The sequence below is a fragment of the Zootermopsis nevadensis genome, unplaced genomic scaffold, assembly GCF_977971745.1.
Source record: "Zootermopsis nevadensis isolate Lab colony 2312 unplaced genomic scaffold, Znev_1.0 Znev_ptg000002l, whole genome shotgun sequence".
Taxonomy (NCBI): domain Eukaryota; kingdom Metazoa; phylum Arthropoda; class Insecta; order Blattodea; family Termopsidae; genus Zootermopsis; species Zootermopsis nevadensis.
In genome coordinates, this window is record NW_028259134.1 from 23,281,848 (window position 1) to 23,306,974 (window position 25,127).

General features: G+C 42.0%; 1 protein-coding gene across 2 annotated transcripts in view; it reads right to left on the reverse strand.

Moving 5' to 3' along the window:
* Positions 1-21,940, reverse strand: part of LOC110840395 (uncharacterized) — an 86,789-nt gene extending 64,849 nt beyond the window's left edge. For both annotated transcript variants that reach the window (XM_022085397.2, XM_022085395.2), the window contains exon 1: positions 21,170-21,940. In XM_022085397.2, coding sequence (XP_021941089.2) covers positions 21,170-21,328 — 159 coding nt within the window. In that variant the 5' untranslated portion in view covers positions 21,329-21,940. The remainder of the gene's footprint in view (positions 1-21,169) is intronic.
* Between the last annotated feature and the right edge of the window lie 3,187 nt (positions 21,941-25,127).

A 25,127-nucleotide genomic window follows, 5' to 3' on the forward strand; every position in this document is an offset into this window, starting at 1 on the left:
GCGCTATGAAGGTGTATGTACGGCACACCGGTAAACATCCACGCAGTCACAAGGCCCTGAGTAGCGGTGAAGGGTTAGCTTTATGATACGCCCAAATTTACCCCCCAGAAAACTGCAAAATACATTTTCGTTAAAATCAGATTCCAGAAGTCAGATTATGGTGTCTGCGGTTGTGACTTAGTCCAGTCTTGTCCTCAAACGCCGTATAGATAACAAGAAGCTCCTAGAAGAATTATAATGACTGCGTTCGCTGTACCACCTTGAAGCACAAAGCTCGTCCAAATGGTATAGTTAAGGATTCAGTCCGTACCGCGAAGAAAACACAACACTTCACCATTGCAAAGATCAACTGGTTAACCTTGTTTAAGGAAATAATACGACTAAAACGCTAATTAACCTTTGGAGCCGAAGCTCTTTCAAACGAAACTTAAGAATTTGGTCCGTACCGCGAAGAAAACACTACACTTCACCATTACAAAGATCAACTGGTTAACCTTGTTTAAGGAAATAATACGACTAAAACGCTAATTAACCTTTGGAGCCGAAGCTCTTTCAAATGAAACTTAAAAATTCAGTCCGTACCGCGAAGAAAACACTACACTTCACCATTACAAAGATCAACTGGTTAACCTTGTTTAAGGAAATAATACGACTAAAACGCTAATTAACCTTTGGAGCCGAAGCTCTTTCAAATGAAACTTAAGAATTCAGTCCGTACCGCGAAGAAAACACTACACTTCACCATTACAAAGATCAACTGGTTAACCTTGTTTAAGGAAATAATCGCTGTTTAGAGTAAGAATCATGCGAAACACATAAATACTTAAGAGTTACTGGTTGTTAAATCAGGTGGTATGAATAATTACCACTGGTCTTTGAAGTTAAATTCTTCACACAAATCAGGTCCTGTCTGCCCATAGACCAACACATCGTTTGAAATGTGTGTTAAAGAACGAAAAGTATTTTGTGGCATCAGCCGGTTTTGAAAATGATGTCAGAACCGATAAAACTATTGTTCCCTAACTTGTTTAACAACGCTCTCTCAACTGCAAATGATCTGAGAAGTAGAAAGAGGCGGTCGAGACCCACTGGAATTTCTAAAACTTGCATTTCCATCAAAATATTTATTTATATTTATTTCTTTTAACTGTAATCATCATAATTTCCCTACACAAAATTTTCCAGAAATGAAAAACGTGGTAATGTGTTATCAATAATTTATTAAACATTGCCGCAAGCCGCCTTCGGCCCGCAGGACCCACTTTGAGTACCTGTAATTCATAACCTAACCCTCATTCGTCTCAGCAGGGGCTTTATTTTTTAATGGACCCCTAGGATCGAATCATAGCAGTTGATGAGCCGTTGTTTCACAGACAACTGTGCTGATCACTGGAATAATTTGGCCCCGACTTTTTTAACGGTTTCCACAGAATAAAAATCATGAAACCACGTGACCCGTAGCATCACATTCCTTGGTTCTGACTTGGTCGGTACGAAAGAACTTCTGGAATCAGGAAACCAGACATCGAAAATCTCAGTAAAAATACCGACGGTATGAAAACAAGTCATGAATTCCGCATTCTGCACTTTTAAGAGTAATAAATTTTTCTGTGGGACATTTCTCTTCTGCTTTGACAACTGGATAACAGAGCAGAGGTTCCCAAACTTGTTACAGGCTGTAAAATAAGACGGTCGGAGTCAATAACAAATCCTTCCCACAGCCACACAGCATACAGAGTGACCGCCCAGTTAATGACGTCAATCGATTCAGAATCGATATACCCTACGTTTATGTCGAGAACACGTTTTCAAACATTGAATATTATTTTCTTTGCATTTAACAATTATAAGCACTACACATAAACATCCTTATGACGACTGAACACCCGAAACGTCTCCCCAAATTTTGTTACACTTCACAGCGGATTAAAACCTCGTAAAATATTTTGAATTAAATGTCTGAATGCAAGAGATCGCTCATAAGATTTTTGGCGGAGATGGGAGGATATTATTAAAATATTAAGAAACTATGATTGGAACACGCGGACTGGATTTTTTAGGCTCGCGATACCTTCCAGTCTCAGGCGCTTGTAAAAAAGTTACAAACAAGCAGGACAGACGACCACGCCCAGTGATCAGTTGCTAAGGGAATATTATCATTAAGTTGGGTTAGGTTATTGACAGGAAATGTCTTGACTCGCTGATGGACTATCAGCTTCTCAAGAAGTGCCGTGTTGCGATGCTCTCCACCCTGAGGCTTCGCGATTCCATGGTGTTTGAAGCCGCACTCATGTCACAGCGTTAATTTCTGGCTCGGTGTTCCATCGCACGGTAGAGGAACAAAAATAAGGTGGATAAATACGACAAGAAGAAGGAATTCGGGAGAAAGGTGTGCGAAAGAGAACCGAACATTTAACATTGTTTTCTGCGAAGTTCTGTTGCCCCGGAAACGAGCAGAGTTAGCATTCTTTTACTCCCGGCCAGGTCATTCCGACCGCGATGTGCGAATCAATTTTGCACAGAAGAATTTAATTTCTTTCGCAGTCTCAACGTCGGAAAACAAACTTTACGATTCATAACCACTGCATCACCAATGCGTCTATAAAGTGACAGTGTGTTCTGACGGACGTCTGGATGATGCATACAATAAAAGTTGACTCGCACAAGACACGGACAGCTTCTGACAGCAGGACACGCATATCGGACAAGTGACAAGCTTAAATTTGTGATTGAATTCTCCATCCGTGACGTCATGTAGCTGTCAATGTCACCATCGCTACAAACATCAGAAGTTAAACCTGCAGTCCGATTCTTTCGACGTTGCAATTACTGTCAGCTCCGAACCATCGTTCGTTAGCTGTGCTGTGTTTCATGTTTCGTGACTGTGTCAAGCGAATACATTTTAACTCTTAATTAGATGCCCTTTCCATATCGCGGAACGCTACAAATTCATTATGTGGCCAGCTGGACAGGCGACGCGCTGTCACGTCATAGTGCTATATGGCTCTGATTGGTCAGTTGATAAATGTACCGCATAATTAGGAAACTCGGCCCTAAACCACAAAATCCATCAAAATAACACTTAAGAATTCGGGCCGTACCGCGAAGAAAACACTACACCTAACCATTACAAAGATCAACTGGTTAACCTTGTTTAAGGAAATAATACGACTAAAACGCTAATTAACCTTTGGAGCCGAAGCTCTTTCAAATGAAACTGAAGAATTCAGTCCGTACCGCGAAGAAAACACTACACCTCACCATTACAAAGATCAACTGGTTAACCTTGTTTAAGGAAATAATACGACTAAAACGCTAATTAACCTTTGGAGCCGAAGCTCTTTCAAATGAAACTGAAGAATTCAGTCCGTACCGCGAAGAAAACACTACACCTCACCATTACAAAGATCAACTGGTTAACCTTGTTTAAGGAAATAATACGACTAAAACGCTAATTAACCTTTGGAGCCGAAGCTCTTTCAAATGAAACTGAAGAATTCAGTCCGTACCGCGAAGAAAACACTACACCTCACCATTACAAAGATCAACTGGTTAACCTTGTTTAAGGAAATAATACGACTAAACCGCTAATTAACCTTTGGAGCCGAAGCTCTTTCAAATGAAACTGAAGAATTCAGTCCGTACCGCGAAGAAAACACTACACCTCACCATTACAAAGATCAACTGGTTAACCTTGTTTAAGGAAATAATACGACTAAACCGCTAATTAACCTTTGGAGCCGAAGCTCTTTCAAATGAAACTGAAGAATTCAGTCCGTACCGCGAAGAAAACACTACACCTCACCATTACAAAGATCAACTGGTTAACCTTGTTTAAGGAAATTATACGACTAAACCGCTAATTAACCTTTGGAGCCGAAGCTCTTTCAAATGAAACTTGAGAATTCAGTCCGTACCGCGAAGAAAACACTACACTTCACCATTGCAAAGATCAACTGGTTAACCTTGTTTAAGGAAATAATACGACTAAACCGCTAATTAACCTTTGGAGCCGAAGCTCTTTCAAATGAAACTGAAGAATTCAGTCCGTACCGCGAAGAAAACACTACACCTCACCATTACAAAGATCAACTGGTTAACGCTGTTTAAGGAAATAATCGCTGTTTACTGGGAGATCGAAACGAAATGTTTCTCCCGCCTTACATTTCTGCCTTTGCTTAGTCGACGTCCGTCCTTTTTGTTTCAGTCGCGTTAGACGCACACACAAACACCGCCGCCCGAAGCAGATCCGACCCGCGTCTGCACACTGCGCCCTGACGTGCCTCAGCGATTGATCTGACGGCACAAAACAAACAGTGGCAGGATTTGAACGGAGACTTGAGGTCTCAGGACGCCCGTAGCGCCGAGACGACTCGAACAGACGTCACCCGCTAGCTACAAGAAGAAATAAACGTAGACTAGATTCGATATGGCCGCCTGATTCTCCGGGGATTTCCACTGGATCAATGGATGCCAGGCCCGACTAACAAAAGTACACCAGTGAGACGTGAAACACTGTTTCTCAAAGGACTGGCAGTCACCAGCCACTGGTCTTTCTAAACTCAGGCTACCGCATTCACGCCTCCCTCATTCTGGACAGACTGCAAAAGTTTGAAGGAAATTTTCATCAAAATTTGTTGGCGCATTCAAATTTGACTTATGTTCGGACAGGTTTGGTTACGTTATGAAAGGTTAAGCTGTCTGTTGTGTTGCTTTTTGTATTATATTTCCGCTCAATTCCGAATATGCCCCAAAAAATTTTCAGGTATTGCAGACTGATTTCGACCTGTTATCGGCTATTTTCGGAACGGTTCGGCTTCTTTCGTCTAGTTCATACCATTTAAAATTGTTTTGAACGACAATGCATCGACTGATTCTATAATCAACAAGTCTGAATTTTCATTTACACATTTCATATCATTCTCACTCTAAACAGCGATTATTTCCTTAAACAAGGTTAACCAGTTGATCTTTGTAATGGTGAAGTGTAGTGTTTTCTTCGCGGTACGGACTGAACTTGTCAGTGTCGCTTGTACCACTGTCGCGCGCAGCGCACCGTTCGCAGAGAACACGAAGAAGCAGGCGAGTAATCTTGCAGCGCGGGCGACCGGCGAACACGACGACCACCGCCGACTAGACAGGTCAGCTGCACTGGCAAAAACGAACACTGAAACAATGCAGAGACGTAGAAGCCAGCTAATTCAGTTCTTGTATCCACTGATGGCTCTCAAAAGGAATCGTCTTCGATCTTACGAAATACGGAAGGAAAACTGCCTTGATATTCAGTGTGGAAACTGCACGCAAATCTTCGGGTTTAACTTATGCGCTGTGATTACTGCGGTCTGAAGTAAGCAGGATTTTTTTTAAAAAAAAAAGTGTATGTTACAGATTTTGGATTTCAGGGTCGATCCTTCAAATTAAAGATTACGAGGCAAAACCATCACATTTTGGGAAAGAAAGAAAAAATGAAACACGGCAAGCGGAATCACAGATCTGTCCGCGTAAGTGTATCAAGACCTGCCACATGACCGAAATGAGGCAACATCTATCTCACGAGTTCATCACGTAACTAAAAAAGCCACCGCCTCACTTTACAACGTCCCGTTAAGGTATTTATTACGTCGGAACGTCTCAACAAAAACGTCGCATATCCAATACCCTAAATAAGTGGACCGTAAAAGGGGGAATCCACGATATCTCGACATCGCAGCAAATATATGGGGCCCACACAACTTGGAATTCGAAAACATTTCGAGGGATAAAAACAAGGGACATCTTTCGTGGCCGGAGTCGGCAGGGCTGTCAACTTGACACTGTAAATGGATTTACTGACTTGCTTCAGGTATTTTCGTTTCTGAAAGACTCGCAGTTGCAAGTAGGGGAACACGGGGCACAATGCAACAACGCCATTTTTTATATTTCTTTCTTTCTTTCTTCGAACTACACGCACGCCACTGCGAATAGTGAGGCTAATATCAGTCACAGTTCTTCTGAAAATACGTCGTTAAACTTTTCAGCGCCAGCTTTAACGTATGGCCACTGATTTTAAGTTACGGTTTTCAATGTCCCCCCTAAGCGCCTACATGGCGTGTAGGGGGGGGGGGGGACAGGTTTTTTATTTAAGCGTTTTGATGATTCAAATATTTTGATGAAACAGCACGGCAAGCTATTTGTAAATGCAATAGAAGAACGGAATTTATAAAATTTGAATATATTACGGGGAAAATTAAACAATTTTTCACAAATAACTTTGGGAAACAAACTCTTTTTTTTTGTCTTAGAGCGAATGGGAATCTTCTGATCAGAATCAAAATGTCAAGTGTTGCAAAACGTCCTACCACCTTGGCAATTTGCAAACTATGACGTCACGTTCGCCTAAACATTTAAAAATTCCCTCTAAACACCAAGAAAACACACCGCATCATAGTTAAAATATATTTATTTTAATTAACTTTACGTAGCAATTATTTAGCCTTCATTTCGATAAAAAATTAAACCCACAAATTGACTCAACGAGGGACACCCTGAGTCATGATGCACATTGTGGTAAACATACTTACCGCTGACTTACAAAGAGTTAAACAGAAACGCATTTGAAATCAAAAATGTCGAGGCGGATTCCATTTCACACATAACGGAGCAGGGTGTGCCTGAAATGGCCTTCTTTAATTGCCGTGGGTTTGAAACCCGACTTGCAACAATTAAGTCATCAAACATTCAGATGATATCTCAAGTTCATGGGCCTATTGAGGTCATGACCTCTGTTCGTGACCCGACTCCCTTCGCCACTGCAACACGAGGTTTTGTGCGTACAAAGATAGATGTCCCTCGCTTCATCGCGCTCCGTTATAACATTAAAACGATCAGTAGGTGCCAACTGCGTCTTTGGAATTTCCCGAAGAAACACGTAGGAATTTACGATGTGTTGAACATTTAGATCGGGCATTAAAATTCGCAGAACATTTTTATGCGAATATCCGACGCAAAATCGTGCCCAAAACGAATAAAATAATTTGTAGTGGTGAATCGCCAACTTTGGTGAATAATAATTATTTCCTGCACATTTTGCGAACACCGGGCGTGCATCGGAAGGTTCGAATGTGGTGAGTTCTAAAATCTTTTACTCTTCAATAAATATTTTTAGGATTTTTATGAATTAGGTAAGGCATGTAGCACGCACGACGATATGAGAAATAAACACGAAATTTTGGTTCGATAACCTGAAAGGAGGAGGCTACTTGGATGGTGTAGGGGAATAGGAGGATAATATTAAAATGGGTCTTAGCAAAAAAAAGGATAAAAGTGTAGACTGGATCCATCTGGTTCGGGCCTGCGGCGGGATTTTGTGGACACTGTAATGAACATTCGGGTTTTCTAAAAGTTAGGGAATTTCTTTGACTATCTGAGCGACTATTACGAAAAGAGCTGTTGGACTTCATGATTTATAAAAGCATTTACCGGCATTCGAGAGCCCTGATTTGTGGTACGTAGTCGCATATAATAGAATAAAAAGGTTGCTAATGAAAATTCGGCTCGTTCAAAACGTTTGTCATAAGAACTAATTCTCTGTTCGTTCTCTGAGTGTTTAAATCACTTGGCCTCAACCGTAATAGCCCCTCGCCTTAACCTAAGTCTTGCTCTTCTGATTACAGGCTGTATTTCAGCCAGATGCGCCTTCAAGCAACGTAATCCTAAGTGTCCATAAATAAATCCACACGAGGGCTCACCTGAGATCAGAGTCAGACAGAAACAGATTCAAAGAACTGAAGGAAAGAAGGAACAATGGAGAAAGCGATGGAAACTCGCGATTCAGCACAGAAGCCGGCCTCACCACGGCCGTGTCTTTCCCAAAAATCCATTTTAATATTATCTTCGCAGTTACGCTTCGTTCTCCTTTTACCGATCGCCTTCTCCGCGTCTTCGGCGTATCATAGCAACAAAAGACGCGATACCTCATCACGTGACCCCAATATTACCACGTCACCTTGCTCTCTCTTTAACGTCCGAATATTTACGCGTAAGTACTAGATATTATTTTTAAAAGGTGAGAAACTGTTACGTATTTTTATCCTATAACCTCGTTTTCTGCTCCAGGGTCAATTTCTGTATCCTCCTGCGTCTTAAAACATTTCTCTTGCGGTCCGTTTACCTCAGAGACTAGTGAGCGATATCACATGATCGCCTTGGCGCTACAGTGGCACATGTCCGTATAACCCTCATCAGGGTTCGACGTTTAACCACGAGCTAGTATCAGGGGGGGGGGGCAGATGATGATAAAACACGAAAAAAATTATTGGTAAGAGATGAATAAACAGCGAGAAAAATATTCGTGACCGTTGTACTTATCCTATTAACCATCAAAGTCACTGTGAGTCCCAAATATTTATCTGTGGACCTTAAGGTCAAAACTGAGACCATGGATCACGTCAAAGAAGCTGTACGCTTCTCAAAACCTTCGTCATACTTATGTTTCGCTTTTGCACGACTCGGATTCCCCTTCTATCAGCCAACCAACGTTTAACAACTCAAGACTGAAACGTTATTAGGCCTATAATTCCTATTATCATCTTCGTGGAGCATTCTCAAAAATGCCCGCGGGGCATTTTAAACCTCATCCCTTCAAACGCTCTCCCTCTGCGTTCATAATAATCTTTTTTTTGGGAGGGGGGACATTTTTCGTGTCATTATCCGAGCTTGATCGGGGTATCTCTTCCTCGAGGTGTCCACCACGGTCTCCTGTGCTCTCAAAATCGCTTATGCCCGAAATACGTAACCATAAACCATGTCCGTCCGCACTTTTCATGTTATTCATCCTAATTTATTAAACGACGCTTCAAACAACAAACATTATAGAGCAACGAATCATTGGATGATTAATGTGGATATGAAAGGAAACCGTCGTGGCCTATTTGGAGGAAGATTCTTATGGCCCATCGAGTCTCATTAAGCGTAGGAACTACTTCACTCGCTAAATACATCATAAGTACCGGAGATGGATTCTGGTAAACGTGATTGGACCGAACTGGCTCTTAAAAAGCCCTGGTTCTTACTTGTGTGTTAGAGGTTTCGAAGATAATCATCGTAATAATTAGCGCAAAATTATTTAGTTGGTACGCGTGATCATTTTGCGTCAAGGTACAAACAAAGTTTACAGATGCGTCTAATTTATTTCATACCGACAGATGTGACATCTAGCGGCTTACAGCGGAAACGAAATAAAAATTGACATCTGTGTCCATAAAATATGCAGCCATTAAGAAACAATTCTTTAGCCGTTTCAAACAGACGCTGTCTGCATTTAAACAACTTGAATCAGCTAATTATTGGCGCAATAATGGGCCATCGACACGGTCCATGCAATTGAATGGACCCTAAAACCGAAATGGCTTTATTGTCATTCGCGTTTTTAGATCAAATCGTAATTCGATATGAGACGTTTTAGACGAAAAGTCAATAGCAAAAATGATTTTACGTGGGCCAGTAGAATTATTCTCTACGCAGACTCGAGACAATGGAATCCACTGCGTTCAAAGACCTGTAATATGCACGCCTAAACGCCATGAAATTACGGTATGTAAAACGTCATTTCACAAACAATACGTCTGCCTTTTTGCACGATCTCATGAAACACGATCTCATTTCATCAGTCTGAGAAACTGCAGCGATAAAAATTCCCCTTACCTACCGCAATTATTCGCCTTCTCTTTCCCAGGACACACATTGTTGTTATACAAATGCAATTTTCCGTAAGTTCGCAAACATCTGGCTGTTAAAAAGTCCATTGTTATAAAAAAAGCACTTTTTAGCATTAAAAGCTGAAATTATTACAGTCTACTGACAACTACAACTGGTTTGTTCCCATTGTTGACCATCAAAACAAGTTCTCTATAAATTTTAATTCTGTCCTGAGCTCAATAAATTGAAACCTGAACCCAAGGAAATCTTACGTTTCATACAAATGTCTGTGCCAGGGGCGCATGCGCGAACTTACATCTGACGTTCTGACGCGAGGACAATTCGTCGCCTTTCTGAACTGTTTCACGGAATAAAATAATACAATTATCGAAGTTGTTAAAAATATACAACAGAATTAAACTAACGTTGTGAAATCTAATTAATTAACTCGACTGTTCTGTTAATCGTCAAACTATTCTAACAAACCGAGCGTCAGTTCCTATTTACTTATGTTAACGGACGCTACGAGGCGTTTAAAAATACTTTTTTTGGGGGGGGGGGGACAGTGGGCCCCAAGGACGGTGAGGTTTTTGAAACTGCCCACTGTATTGTGTGAAATGAACTTCACGCACAAACATATGTAAATACACAACACATTTTTTTTAGGAGGAGTATTCCTTGCGTGTTTCAACGCGATGTACTATGTATGTATGTATGTATTATGCTGCCCTCCCCCCCCCCCTCCACCGCCTCACATGAAAAAACATATATTTTATAGCCTAGTCCTTCTCAATATTTAGTTTCAGTGAGTATCAGGTTGTAGTTACAAGGCTGGTCTTTGTCCGTCTCTCTCTGACCGTCTTACAACTTAAACCTTGCGCATATTAATGATGATATTTGAATAATTTTATATATAAGGGTCTACATTTTGTGCCCCCCCTCCCCAATTCCATGTAAAATGTATGAGTACAGTGTCACTGACCCCGACTTAAGTAAGAATCACTCAGCGCTCAGTAAACTTCGCATAACAACGCAAAGAACATACAAAACTTAGCGCGGAGTGATACAACTCCCCGACGTCGTATCTCTCGGAGTGGAGAGTAAAAGTGGCTTATGGAACAGCAGATGAAGACATTGTTGTCGGTTGCGAAGTCTTAAACTACATTAAATGCAGCAGATCAGTTACTTAGAAGACGCAAATGTTCGTAGTACCGATTTCAATTAGCTTAGTTTAATCAATTAACTCCTTTCTGGAGACGCTGACAGTTGCTCGAACAGAGCCAAGCTTGATTACCGAAACAGTACCGAACCCCTTCTCGCCCTAAACACGTCCAGTGCTTATAAAATGTTTGCCTTGCTCGCCACAGCAAGTACTTGGCAGCACTCAGCGCTTGTAATAACACGGTCTCACGCGCAATGAAATCCACTCGCATCCATAAACAAATAAAATACACTCTCTGACTTTATCTGACTCCTTTGCAACTGCAGAGGAGAATTATTATGGACCGCGAATTATAAATCGCGATTTTTCCCTGTTTTAAACCCTTTAAAGCTCAGTGGTAACTATATGTACCACCTGCTGTATCAATCAGTAGCTCTGCCTTTTGTATTTATTGATTTCATATGATTTTTAAAATGAATAGCGATCATTTCCTTAAACAGCGTTAACCAGTTGGTCTTTTTAATGGTGAAGTGTAGTGTTTTCTTCGCGGTACGGACTGGATTCTTAAATATTTTGAGTTTTTGTAATGGTGAAGTGTAGTGTTTTCTTCGCGGTACGGACTGAATTCTTAAATATTCTGAGTTTTTCTAATGGTGAAGTGTAGTGTTTTCTTCGCGGTACGGGCTGAATCCCTAAATATAATTCAGAATAACTTGGAATCTTTTTCAAAATTACATTTCTGAAAACCTAAACACACAGTGCGTAGACGGGAACTGCTGTAACAGTGAGATTGATACAGCTGTTGACCACCTTACAGACGTTCTGAATAAGGCCACGCACCACTCTATTCCGCTCAGACGGAGAACTTTCAGGTCAATGCAAATTGCAGCAGCCACTCGACTTCTCATCCAAGAAAGAAACAAACTGAGAAATCAGTGGCAAAGAACCCACGACATAAGGCTTCGTCCCCTCATCAACGCCTTGAAACACAAAATTGACTCGGCCATTAAAGATCAAATTTCGAACACCTGGCAGCAAACACTCCAAGGCCTCGACACTACCAACACTAAAGACACGTGGAGGATAACAAAAAGCCTCACAAACACGGACACAAAAATCCCACCCCTGAAACACAATGGCAACGTTGCAATTACCAACCAAGACAAAGTGAATATTTTTGCTGATACTTTAGAAGAAATATTCCAAACGAACCCAAACGTAGACACCAACTTCACCGTTAGCACAGAGCAGGTAGTTACCGACTTCCTGATGCAACCTCCGCAGGCCTCCGTAAGGCTTACAAACCATTGCGAGGTCGAATGGATTATCCGCCACCTTAAACCCCGCAAGGCTCCTGGCCCTGATGGGATTCAGAACATAGTACTAAAACACCTGCCACGGCCTGTTTTCAGATTTATTGCAAAAATATTTAACAAGTCATTAGCTTCAAATTATTTTCCTACCCAGTGGAAAAACGCTAAAGTTATCATGCTCCCAAAACCAAAAAAGGACCATTCCTCCCCGTTAAATTATAGGCCAATAAGTTTATTAAATTCCCTAGGCAAAGTTTTTGAGAAAATCATCTTAAAAAGACTTAATTTTCAACTTAAGGAGCTCCACATTATCAGAAATGACCAGTATGGTTTTAAACGTGGACATTCCACAACGCACACACTATTAAGAAATATAGAGAGAATCACTCACGGATTTAACAATAAGAAAGCCACAGTGGCATTGTTCCTGGACATAGAACGAGCATTTGATAAAGTTTGGATCACGGGGCTAATAGCAAAACTCATTAAAGTCAAAATTCCGCCTCACCTAATCCACGTAATTCACAGTTACCTCCAGAACCGTTCATTTTCTGTTTCACATGGGAGCTCTCACTCAAGCTGCCGCCCCATCAGGGCCGGCGTTCCCCAGGGTAGCCTACTCGGGCCAACACTTTTTAACATCTACATAAATGACATCCCATCCATTGAGAATGACTCCAACGTGTCCATCTCAATCTATGCAGATGACACAAATATCAGTGCTCGCTCAGGAAAATTAGACATAGCGATAACGAAATTAAACAGAGCAATAGGCCTTCTGGAACCCTGGTTTCGGAGATGGAGAATTCAGATCAACATTGACAAGTGCACCACAACCGTGTTTTCAAAACGTTTACGCGACTATCGCTGCAATGTTCCCACCGTAAAATTTTTTAATAAAACCATAGCTTTTACCTCCGAAACCAAATATCTGGGTGTCACTCTAGATTCCAAATTGACGTACAAGGCCCACATATCATCCATTCTCCGTACAGCTAACTTCAGACTGAGGCAACTATTTCCTTTACTCAATAAATCCTCCAGAATGGATGTTAATTTATCGTTAATGATCTATAAATCACTCCTCCGGTCCATACTGACATATGCCTCCCCCGCCTGGGGCTACGCTGCTAACACTCATTTACAAAAACTTCAGACATTTCAGAACAAAGTCCTCAGAATAATAACCAAATTGCCAAGGGTTACTCCAATCAGTACCCTACACGAACAGACCGGAATGCCGTTGATCAAGAATTACATTAAAGGATTAGCGAATAGGCTATACTTGAAATCGGCCATCAGCTACAACAGTCAAATTCAAGAGCTAGGACAGTACGATCCCAGCATTGACAAATACCTCCGCCCCCGAGCCCTTCTTGCGAAGTGACCCAACCCGCGAAATCCTCCAATCCTTTTGCTCAATAAACGGTCAGAGGATTGCCTCTGTAGTACATTGTTCTGTAACATTAGCCCAACAGCACACCTTAAAATTCCTTCACCTCCTGCATAAACGCAGCTAAACCTCGGCTTTTCTTTTGTAGCCCCCACTACAGTGCACCACCAGCCCGTTATAGGTACCCCGGAGGGTCCAGTCCATAGGCGGTCACATCGACCACTCCCCTACGCTGGACCGACCGCGAACCAACAAACACAAGACGACCACGGCAAGAAAATGGAAAAATGATTTATGGAATATGGATTGAAACTTTTGTAATTGGATAAGCAACGAGCCAAGTTGGTCGTTTCTTATCCAAAACATATCTTTGTAAAAATGAAAAGAAAAAAAAAAATGTATCAGTTTTTAATAAAGGAAGCGCACGGACAGAGGCTACCGTTAGGGCTCGCGATTTTAAATGCCGGACTGCTGGCTAGAAGTCAGCAGCACGCATCCGGAAGGTCCTGCGACCGGCCAACTCGACCAAGGTTTTCCGTGGTTTTCCTCGGTACTAGAGCAAATGCTGAGTTGGTACCCAAACTCCACGTTGCTCTGCATGCCTCCCATGCAGCCCTCTCAGAGTAATATCAAAATTCCGCTCTATAGTAGCCCCCCCCCCAAAATTAACGTAAATTATTCCTAACGCCACCCCCAAGGCCAATATCAAAATTCAAAATTAACGCAAAGACCCGAATCAACTCCCCCCTACCCTATTTCTTACCCCATCCTGTCTCCTAAATCCCTTGTCCTCACTAAACTTATTCATACCAGAAGGACGAGCGGGCACTGCCTGGGAACCTTCGTAGCCCACAACCAACTTTATACCCCTCCCCCATTTATTGCAGTAGTGCCTATCGCTACTCCCCCCACTTTCTCTCTTCTCTCTCTCTCTCTTTCGTTCAAAAGTCCCTCCTTCTCTCCGTCTATCTTCTCCTAATCTTTCTCTCAGTTTCCTCTTTCGTCTCGATTGTTCCGTCCGTTCGCTGCCAGTGTCCGCGCTAACTCAGCACAAGAGCCGGCCGACAAGCCCGGAGGCACTGGAATCTTTCTCTCCCTTCAAATTAGCAGGGAGAAGCCGGCGGTAGGCGAACTCTACCGTCCGCTCTACTTCCACTACGCCTGTGTTTTCTTTGATGTGGTTCATTTAATGATTCATTTCCCGTCTTTTGTGGAAATCGACTTGGGTGTGCGGAGGAGGGGCGCTGGGGGGGGGGGGGATCTTACACGTGGCCTTTCAGTGCCTAGACCGGGGAGGGGGATTCCCCCCCGGATGCTGCATGGGTCTCTCAAGGCACAGAGACACGAATAATCTGAACCAATTACGACTTCTCATTTTTTTCGATAATGGCCACACAAGAGTCCTGGGTTCAAATCTCAGCTCAGAGGCAGCAAGGACCTTCCATCAGATTACACAGCGCACACTCCTGGCAACGGCGAGACATTAAATAACCCTGAGGTTTAGCGAAACTGGGTTGGTAGCAGTGTGTCTGAGGAAACTCATTTACGGGTACAATGTGCGAGTAAGTCTGGACGAAATTCAACACCAGCGCCTTGCGATATTCATGTGTTCAGGGGCGAGAGCGTGAACCAACTCGAAAAACTAATTTCAACCTGTAATGCCTAAACGGTTCGAATAGCTCGAGATTTTTATCGCGCCTGCGTGTTTCGTGTTTTGGAGCTTTCGGCGAGAGAATTCGCCTCCTCTGACGTGCGTAATTGCCAAAACATGCGAGTTTGAACTTAAACCGATTTATACACACGGCCTACCTAATACCTGCCAGAAACACTTGTCACTACGGTGGAGACATTTTGCTTCAGCGGACGGCCGATAAACTACACCACAAAGCCACGTGTTGCATTAAAGTTTGTTATACCGGAAGTCTGTCTGTGTACCAAACGGCGTCACTCGTCAAAATATGAGGGTAGGAACGCGTCGAGGCTCGCTTGAGAGAAAGAGAAAATTCCTTCTTTCAAACAGGTAGACAATCCGTCCGCCATGGACCCATAATTCCGCACACAAATTCAACATGTCAAATTTTATGATTCGCTTTTATCGATACGAAATTCTACTAAAAGTTGCATTTTTAGTAAAAAATTTTCCTATAAAAGTCACCTCGATTAAAAAAAGTTTTGGAAAAATGTTCATCACAGTACAAAACTTTCGGATTCGACACCCAATGACTACAGATCGTAATGATGATAATGATTATGCTGCGTGCTTCTCAGACACATTTTTAATTACGATTTTTTTTAAATAATACTCTTAAATTACACCGATTCACGATGCATAAGCGTGCGTGTAATACGAAACGCGTATACCGAAGAATTATTTTCCATAGATCCGATATTAAAAACGGAGACCAGATTCGTGAGCAGATTTTTTTTAATTTCAATGTTTCTCGACGTGAAGAAACACTGTCATAAAAGAAGACTGATATATTCAATGCAAGAAGAAATGTCGAATGAAGTGGAACTGCGGGTAACAAGCGACGAAAACAGTGAACAAAACAGATAGGCCTTGAGAGTAAAACTGTAAGGACAGAGAAGAATTAACATTTTGTCCATTCGAAATATAAAAAAAATGTTAGCTACAGAAACAAGCGTAAAGCTAGCAGAACTGCCAAGCTGAATGCACCGAAACGTCGGAAACTTGTTATATAAACCATGTTTTTAATAAGGGGTTCAGTCTACCATTGACACTGGGTTAAATTTCTTTGTAGACTTTCCGGAAATGTATCTTACATCAAACGCGTTTGATTTCAAAGGGTTTAGAGCCTAATTCAGCGACTCTGTACATCCAAATGGTAAGTATACGTACCACCTGCTTCAATAATCGACAACTTTCCGTTTTCCCCACTGTGTATTTGTGTGTTTCGTACGATTCTCAGAATTAACAGCGATTATTTCCTTAAACAGCGTTAACCAGTTGATCTTTGTAATGGTGAAGTGTAGTGTTTTCTTCGCGGTACGGACCGGATTATTAAATATAATTCAGACGAGTTTCGGCTTCAAAGGATTAATGTATTCGAGTGTATTGACTTTTAATATCAGCGCGCACACGCACGTAACAGGAAATACAAGTAGAAATTCGCGTCCCCGGAGACGAAACAGACCGGCCGGGCCTGGTAGCAGCCACTTCCCTCACAGCTGACATAGAAGTCGTATGATTCAGCGAACACTAATAATTTTTATGACGTCTATAAAACGTTTATGTTCCGAAAGTTTGAACTGCAGTGGAAAGCAGAGATAAACTCTTTTTTTGTAAAAGTCCATCTTGTGTTGCCATGTCGCGAGTAGGAGGTGTGAAGTCGACCAGGAACTTGCTGAAAGAGGGGATTTGTTTAGACAGAGGAATAAGCAACTAACTCCGTGAACCAGAATCGTTTTTGAGAAGCTGATGGTCGCTCATGTAGTCAAAGAATTCTCAGTCCTTTATGAAACCCGATAGTTCATCACCGTGTTCACAAGAGCCCGCCACTGGACCCTATCCTTCGATGAATAGAATTCACACTCACATATTATTTTTTTTAAGATAAATTTTAATATTATCTTTCCATTTGTGTCTACGTGTACAGAACAGCCTTTTCCGCTCATAATTTGAGATTTAGATGTTATCTGCGTGTCTTATGGTTACCATAGACGCCACACAAATGCCGTTTAAGACGTAAACCCAAAAAATTTATGTTACGAAGCTTATCACAGAACGTCGTAAGAAATTACATTTACCTGCATTTTTTTTAAATAATGGAATAACAGAAACGAATGTAAATAAAATATCTAGACCTTCATGGGATAGCTGTACCAGTTCTCTTTTACATTGAGTCATTTGTAATATCATCGATTAAATTACATTTTCGTTTCATGGAATGCAAAATTAAAATTGCCCTGATACGAACAAATTATTAATTTCGTCCGACGGCCTTAGGTGTAAACTTCGCCATTTACAAATTTTAATCACAATTCGTCACGTTGTCAAAACATTCGGAAGGGCTAACGTTAACGTCACAACCCCTTTTTTATTTCGTTTTATCCACCTCTCCCTGACGATGGTGGCGCAAACGACAGTCGAAGCTTTGCACCTGCCAGGAATTGTCGCAACTCATAGCTGGGAATGCACGGAAGGGATTTAGGGTCTGAAATACGCGAAGGCCACGGGCGTATAAGAAGCTTTCTGACGCGTAAAAAACGCCTATGTCCGTGAACAAGAGGAGAGCGAGTCTTTCGATCCCCGCTAAACTCCGGGGCTTAAAACGGAGGCGTTGGCGGGCGACACTACAAGCCCCGTTAAGTCCAACAAACCTATTTTGCATCCGACCCGAGGGAAAATATAATCAATGGCATTTAATGGCATTAAATTGGAAGGACGGAAGTGTCAAAGCCATTACGAAAGACGGGAGAAGCGGGAAAAGCGGGAAGAATTGGAAATCGGTCTGTGAGCTTTCGGACCAAAGTCAGAGCGTCTTTAAAAGAGAAACCAAAGAACGTAGAAAGCGCGAACGAAGTGGAAAACACAAAATATTTGGCTAGGGAAATCCGAAAAGAAAGAATCACTTGGTAGACACAGAAATGAATGGGTGGATAATATTAAAATGATATTAAGGAAATGGCACGGGAAGGCGTGAACGTGATTCCAAGTAGTTGCCGTACGTGGATTTTAGAGGTCTGTTGACAGTAAGTCACTCATAGCATGAAAATAGTTTCTGCTTCAACTAAAGTAACATTACTTTGTCTGCCAAGTTAATCGCCCCTCTAAAGGCCAGTGGTAACTATGGGACTATTTTTGGCCTGCAACAAATAAGACTTCATTTTGTATTTACGTGTTTCGTACGATTCTCAGTGTAAACGTCGATTATTTCCTTAAACAGCGTTAAAAAGTTGATCTTTGTAATGGTGAAGTGTAGTGTTTTCTTCGCGGTACGGACTGAATTCTTCAGTTTCATTTGAAAGAGCTTCGGCTCCAAAGGTTAATTAGCGTTTTAGTCGTATTATTTCCTTAAACAAGGTTAACCAGTTGATCTTTGTAATGGTGAAGTGTAGTGTTTTCTTCGCGGTACGGACTGAATTCTTAAGTTTCATTTGAAAGAGCTTCGGCTCCAAAGGTTAATTAGCGTTTTAGTCGTATTATTTCCTTAAACAAGGTTAACCAGTTGATCTTTGCAATGGTGAAGTGTAGTGTTTTCTTCGCGGTACGGACCAAATTTTCTACAAAATATTATTTAGACGAATTTCGGCTTGAAAGACGTACTGTTACACCGATCAGTTCACAAACTTATCTTTCCCTTTTCACATTAATTTCTTCTCTGCCTGTCTCTCCGCTGTTTCCGACGATCACCCCAATGACGCGAGACATTTACTTGTTCCCGCATGATCTGTCCTTCAGGGACCATGAACCAGCAAAGGGAAGTTCGTGAACAAGGGCGGGAGAGGGGGGGGTGTCTTCGTCATCCCCCGGCATATCGGGACGTGATCTAAGCAAATACCCTCCAGGTTAATTCGGGTATCTGCAGGGAGGACCAGCTTTGAACATTACAGCATGATAAATATCTATCATGCCGGCGAAGGGTGGTTGCTAGCCACCCTTGTTAACGCCCCCCGCTGAGATCGACTGCTGGGGATGGCGTGACAACATTTGTGTGCTATTCACTTGGAATTTATAACAGCTGTACAAGAACAGAGCCCGCACTTCGAGACAGAATATCAAAGTGTTCACGCACAAACTAATCCACGCCAGAACGGGTTAATATAATTCTCCGCCATGTTTGTGGTATATCAATATTTTATTCAGCGTTTAAAATATATTATTCTCGTTGCTGAATTGAAGTTACAAAACGAAACGAAAATGTTAAGCTGTTTTAAACAAACTTCGTGAAATTGCGTCACTGAGGTGTTTCCGTATCATTCCGTTTGCTGAACAAAGTACGAGCATAATTTTCACTTCCAACAAAATTAATCATGCATTATTATATTATAGTCAGCGGGAGCCCTGAAGAATAAGGCAGCATGTTCCTCGACACGGTGTCAAGACCCAGAATACCATCATCGCCCATAAAGTGTCTCGTCCGACACAATCTACGTGCTCGACCGATTATAACAACAAAGTTCTTATTCACGTAATATTCTCAATTCTGGAGCTGATAAAATCCTTTTTATGGATTGCTGTGGGGTTAATCTGTTCAGTTCTGGCCAAATATAATTCGTCTATGTTCAGTAAAAGAATTTATAAAACGAAACTGTAAATAATCTAAGAGTACGACATCCACCCCGTGCCTGACTGGAAACTTCCGTTCACTGTTGGTTCAGGTTTTTATTATTCTTGGAGAGAGTTGGATGTTCCGTTCTTCCAGAATCGTCTTTTGTTTCTGTGTCGACGCTAAAACCCGAGCGCGTAAAAATACGAAACTGGCAATTGTAATTGTTCGTTTGTTTTTAAACTGTCGTGCGGACGTTAAGCATTTACGTGAGGACGGACATCGCACGAGCCCAAAATCCAGAGACGTATCGGGGTAGCTCAGTCGGCATACTCGCTACCAGGTCAGACGATCGGTGAGAGGGAATACGTGGAGTTTTACCTCCCCTCCCAGCCTACAAAATGCCTCCTTCCTTACGTCGAAGAGCCTATTTCACGCCCATTAGAAATAAAAGGGCATTTTCCTTACGATGTTCCATTTTATTTAATTATATTACGTGTCTGTCGTCAGAAGGGCCCGTACAAGGAACGAGACGGCGTTCGAGGAATCGTCTTTGCGTCATTATTCTGAGCGCCTTCGTATGTAAAATGTTCCACTGTTTCACCAACCCCTGGCAGCGTGGAATTTAAGAGTGGAACAAGTGCTTTGCCGATCTCCGCGTTTATTTTTCTACCTGACTGCAACCTTGAGGCCGTAGGCACTTGTTTTTGTGAGCTGGATTCTGTTTCGCGTCCTCAGAGCACTTTTTTCATGTTTCAAGACGCAGAGCCACTCCAGAAACGCGTACAGCACCGACATTTCGTATGAGAGACCAATGGGAAACAGCGTAGTGACGCAGCAAGTACCTCTGAAACGTCGGTAAACGCTACAGCCCTGAAGACAAGTCACTTCATGAAATAAATCGCCCTTAATCTGATTATAACGCAGTCTGAACTTTTCCCTCGAATTACATCAGAAAACAGAACCCAAATTCTTTGGCAGGTTATGATTGATTACGCTAGGCCTCTTTCTCACTGCAGTAATTATAAACACGACCTATCATTAATTAGGATTTGAATTTTCTGATCCGCCGTCACTTTCTATTTCTAGCCACATGCCTCTCGTTGTCCGCGTCTCTTAACCGAAGAAAAATCTGAAACCGACTTTTATATTTAAAATCCAAATATCAAATAAGAGGCTGATTAATTCTCCAAAGGTAAATAACATGTTTAAACATTCATTCGTCACCTGAAAGTCGTAATGTCTTTATTACTGTCAACATAAATTCCGAATTTATCTGTCATTCTCTGTCTCGGCCGACGGATCGGTCTCCCTCGTTCTAATTTCTCTTTCACGACTTCTAAAGCCGAGTTAAAATCGCGCTCGGACACGAAAAATCGCAGAATTCAGTACTCACCGCCTGCAAACATTGCGCGCGACACTGGGCGACCCTCAACGGAGACCCGAGGGCTTCTTCGCCGCTGATGAAGGTCCCCGAAGATCCGGACAGCATCAGAAACCAACACACGAACACCGCGGCCCCAACAAATCCGGACAAATTAATTTTCCCTTCCATTGTCACAAATGTCCACACGCGTTACGTTTAAATTGTCAGAACACACGACACTTACGAGAATCCCTGAGCCGACAGCAAGACGTCAGAATTAAAAACCATCATTCAATTCTCTCTGCCTGTATTAAAACTTTTGTTGGTCAAAGATTTTGTGAGTTAATAATGATATCACTTCACAACAATGGTAGCGTTACACCCGAAATTAAAACAGTAATGCGATTGTTGAAAACAACTGTTTCAAGCGATATATTTTGAACAATGAACTGAACGTTCAAAACCGAAACGTTCTTCTTCGAAAGTAACAAATCTTAATTACATTCACTGAGAAGATAAGTTACTAATGACGAAACAAAATCTGCCTACGCGTAAGTCGTTATTACAATCATAAAACGAAGAACAGAATTACATTATGAAATTGCAGCGTAAAAACAAACATTCACTTCTAATCACTGTATTTTGATGACAGCAGATAAGACTGTGTCATCACTTCTTATCCGTAGACCTGCGATGATTCTTCGACTGGATGAAACACTTCGCGTTTCGACACTGGACGAGTCTCCGCGCCGTCGACCTCGCACACTGTCGTCTCGCCAGCTAGATCAGCACTGAGGCTCGCTGCTAGGGCCGGGAACACGCTACGCCGCCCAATCAGAAGCGGTCCCCCACTTGCCGGCAGAGGAAGGCCGGCTCATTCCCTCTCTCTACAGCCAAAAAACATTTCAAACACCCGCCATGTTTCTGTACCAGCATGTTGTACACACAGAGACATCTAGCGGACTCCCATGAAATTATATGATTCTCACACTCTTTTTTTTTTACGTAAGAACTTTTTACGTCGTTTTAACGTTGTAAAAGGAAAGGAAAAAGTTGAAATCCTTAAAAAGCTGTTCTTTTCTCGTATTAATATAAATTTTAGGTCGTTCAATAAAAAGGCGCAAATTTGCACGTAATTTTGAAATATTTTCCTTGGCACAAAGCCGGCATATTCTGGGACCACAGCTTACTTAATAACGTGTGTGTTAATTCAGTCTCCAAAGTCCCTAATGCGTCTGTGAGTAACCAAATCATCGGTGATTCAGCTCTGCAGATAAAATTCCGATGCTTGGGACAGGCTACAGTTCACAATATTACACCATTATTCTCCATAATTATATAAGCTTACCGCTCACAACTATGAACCTTCTCGGTACAATTTGTGCTCTTGATTTCTATCTAATTAATTTGGTTTTTCGGGTACATTTAAGAGCATCTTTGCGAATATTTATTCTCATACACAAATTACAATTTTATTTAAAAACCAAAGCAGGAACGGACTTATGCCCTTTTTTAAATACAGGGTTCCAGTAATTTTAACAGAAATGGGGGGGGGGGGGAACGCGGTATGCAACCGGCGACACAGTTAACAAGCATGCCCCAACTTGGGTTTCATTACGTATCACGTGACGAGCTGGATGCTGTGAAAATTCCAACCAAAAGAGAAAAAAGTTTTCGAATTTCGCTCTGTTTACCCGGAATCTGGACTCGCTTTACCCTGATGAAGTTCAGGGACTTATTTGCCTAACGAGATTAGAATTCAACAGCCGCGCCGAGATCGAGCGATGCCGTTAAGGGCGCTGCACACAGTCGCCTTACTGACGACTGATCAATTAATTTAATGCCTGAGTAAAACTATGCGACTCAATCGCTGTTTTGTGTGGTTTTGTTCGTGCATAACAAAGCGTCACTGACCATCCGCCTTGATTCAGTCGACGGCAATGCCGTTCAAGGATCGCAGTGGAACAGAAGGTTAGGAGCGGCCTTAAGTGTCCTTTATGTTTTACGTAACGATATTTGCGGTTCGTTAAGGTACGAAGATCTCTGATTCTATTACGCCGTCCTGCTAATTAGGGAAATGGACTACGAAGGGGGTGTGCTGGGGTGGGGGTTAAACTCGCGTCTAAACATGGCTGCGGGGGTGTTTTCCCGACTGCACAAGCCCCACTACAACCCTCGCTGTAATCCTTTGAAGAGGAAATAATTAATTCGTCGCTTATTTATTTACGTAACCAACTTACAGTCAACACACTTCAGCGAGCAGATGCTTGTGACGTAATTAAATCGATGTAAAGACAGCCCACAAACTGTTAGTCGACTGGTCGAAATTTCTAGTCGGGCCGAATTAAAAAAAAAACCTTGGTAAGGGTTTTAACGTGGCGTCAGAGTCGCGACGGAACGTGAATCTGCCATAATCACCAGCGTCGTGATGCAAGGCGCGATGATGTCTTCGCTCTGTTGCCCGTAGAAAAATTATTTTAGGCATGAAGTTCGCCGGACCTGTCCTAAACGAAACTCGCTTCAATTAAAATATTATTACCGACTTTAATATTTCCGTCTGGTATCACGAGGAATTATTGCGGTCTGCGCGATGGGTTGGCTGAAACACGGAGCTAATCGCCGTATCATTATCTCAGATCAAATTTCGTTTCTAGTTCAATTACGACAATTAATGAGGACTGGCCCTCGTAACTCAAGACAATTCTGGTTGCAGCAGCTGTACCGAAACTGTACAAATCACCATTCCCCTGGTGATACCGTACGTTCCGTTCAGCGACAGTTCGCCTGCCACCTGCTGGAAAACAAGAAGGCACAGTGTGATTATTTGGGTTCTCAAGGCGGACAAAATTCATCATTGTGGTCTTCTGGGTTATGGGGCAGTGGAATCTTTTGGTGTTTACCATCGTTTCAGAGGAGCATGCGGCCTCCATCTTCAGGTCGTAGTATTATAGATTTACGCCGAACTTTCCGATGGTCTGGACAGAATATAACACTTCACGATTTTCTTCAGTCTCTCGAGACAAATACTGGGAAAGTACTCCACATTATTCGTCGTACGCAATACAAAAAAAAATTACAGAGACTGGTAAGACATCCAGCGCGCATGGGACACCATCAAAGGAAGGATAATATTAAAATGTATCTTGACCGAAGGGGAATGGATTCAAGTGACTGAGAACTGGGTTCAATGACGTCATATTTTTTTTTTGAACACGGTAATCAATCTGTGTTTCACTAAGTCGAATAATTATTTCGTCTCAGTAACTGGCAACTTCTCGAGAAAAGCTCTGCTCCGTTGAGTTACTTTCGACAAAAATCTTGCGTGGCACATAGCACCTTTTCCCACTCCACTGGTCGTTTTAATCTTACGTAAAATCGCTACCAATGGCTGACTACTCGTTGGACTATGTCGACCGAAATGAAAGTCCTGTTTGTTAGTTATTGCTCTCAAAGCTTTAACGTTCGCCATCTGGCGGTGATTTCTTTAAGATCTATTCAAACAAAATAAGCTCTCAGATTTCTTATTATCTTACTTTCTTTCGCCTGTTTCTACTTTATTAGTTCCATTCCTGATTAGTTGCTAATTAGACCCCCTGCAATGTTCTTGAGGCTTCCAGCAGACCAATCAACGGTCTGACATTAATTCCCGTAATTCTAAAAGCAACGAAATGTGTTCAAATTTGGCACAGGTTAAAACCGAAGAAAGAAGACATCACAGATTCGCAAAGAACAAAGGCTAACAAAAATTTTGCAAATTGAAGAACTCCTTTGTAAAGACAGTATTTTGCAAAACTTCTATTATTACGTAATGTCTCCAACATAACAAGTGAAATTCCTGTATCTAAGACAAAAGCCATAAATGAGTATGGGGCAGCCATTCAGGTTCAGACCTGGGGCGGAGGACCTACAGCGTTTGCAGTAATGGCCGATGTGCGGGGAGATGTCAAACGACCCCATTTCATTACTCTTATAACCGCTGCATTCCTTA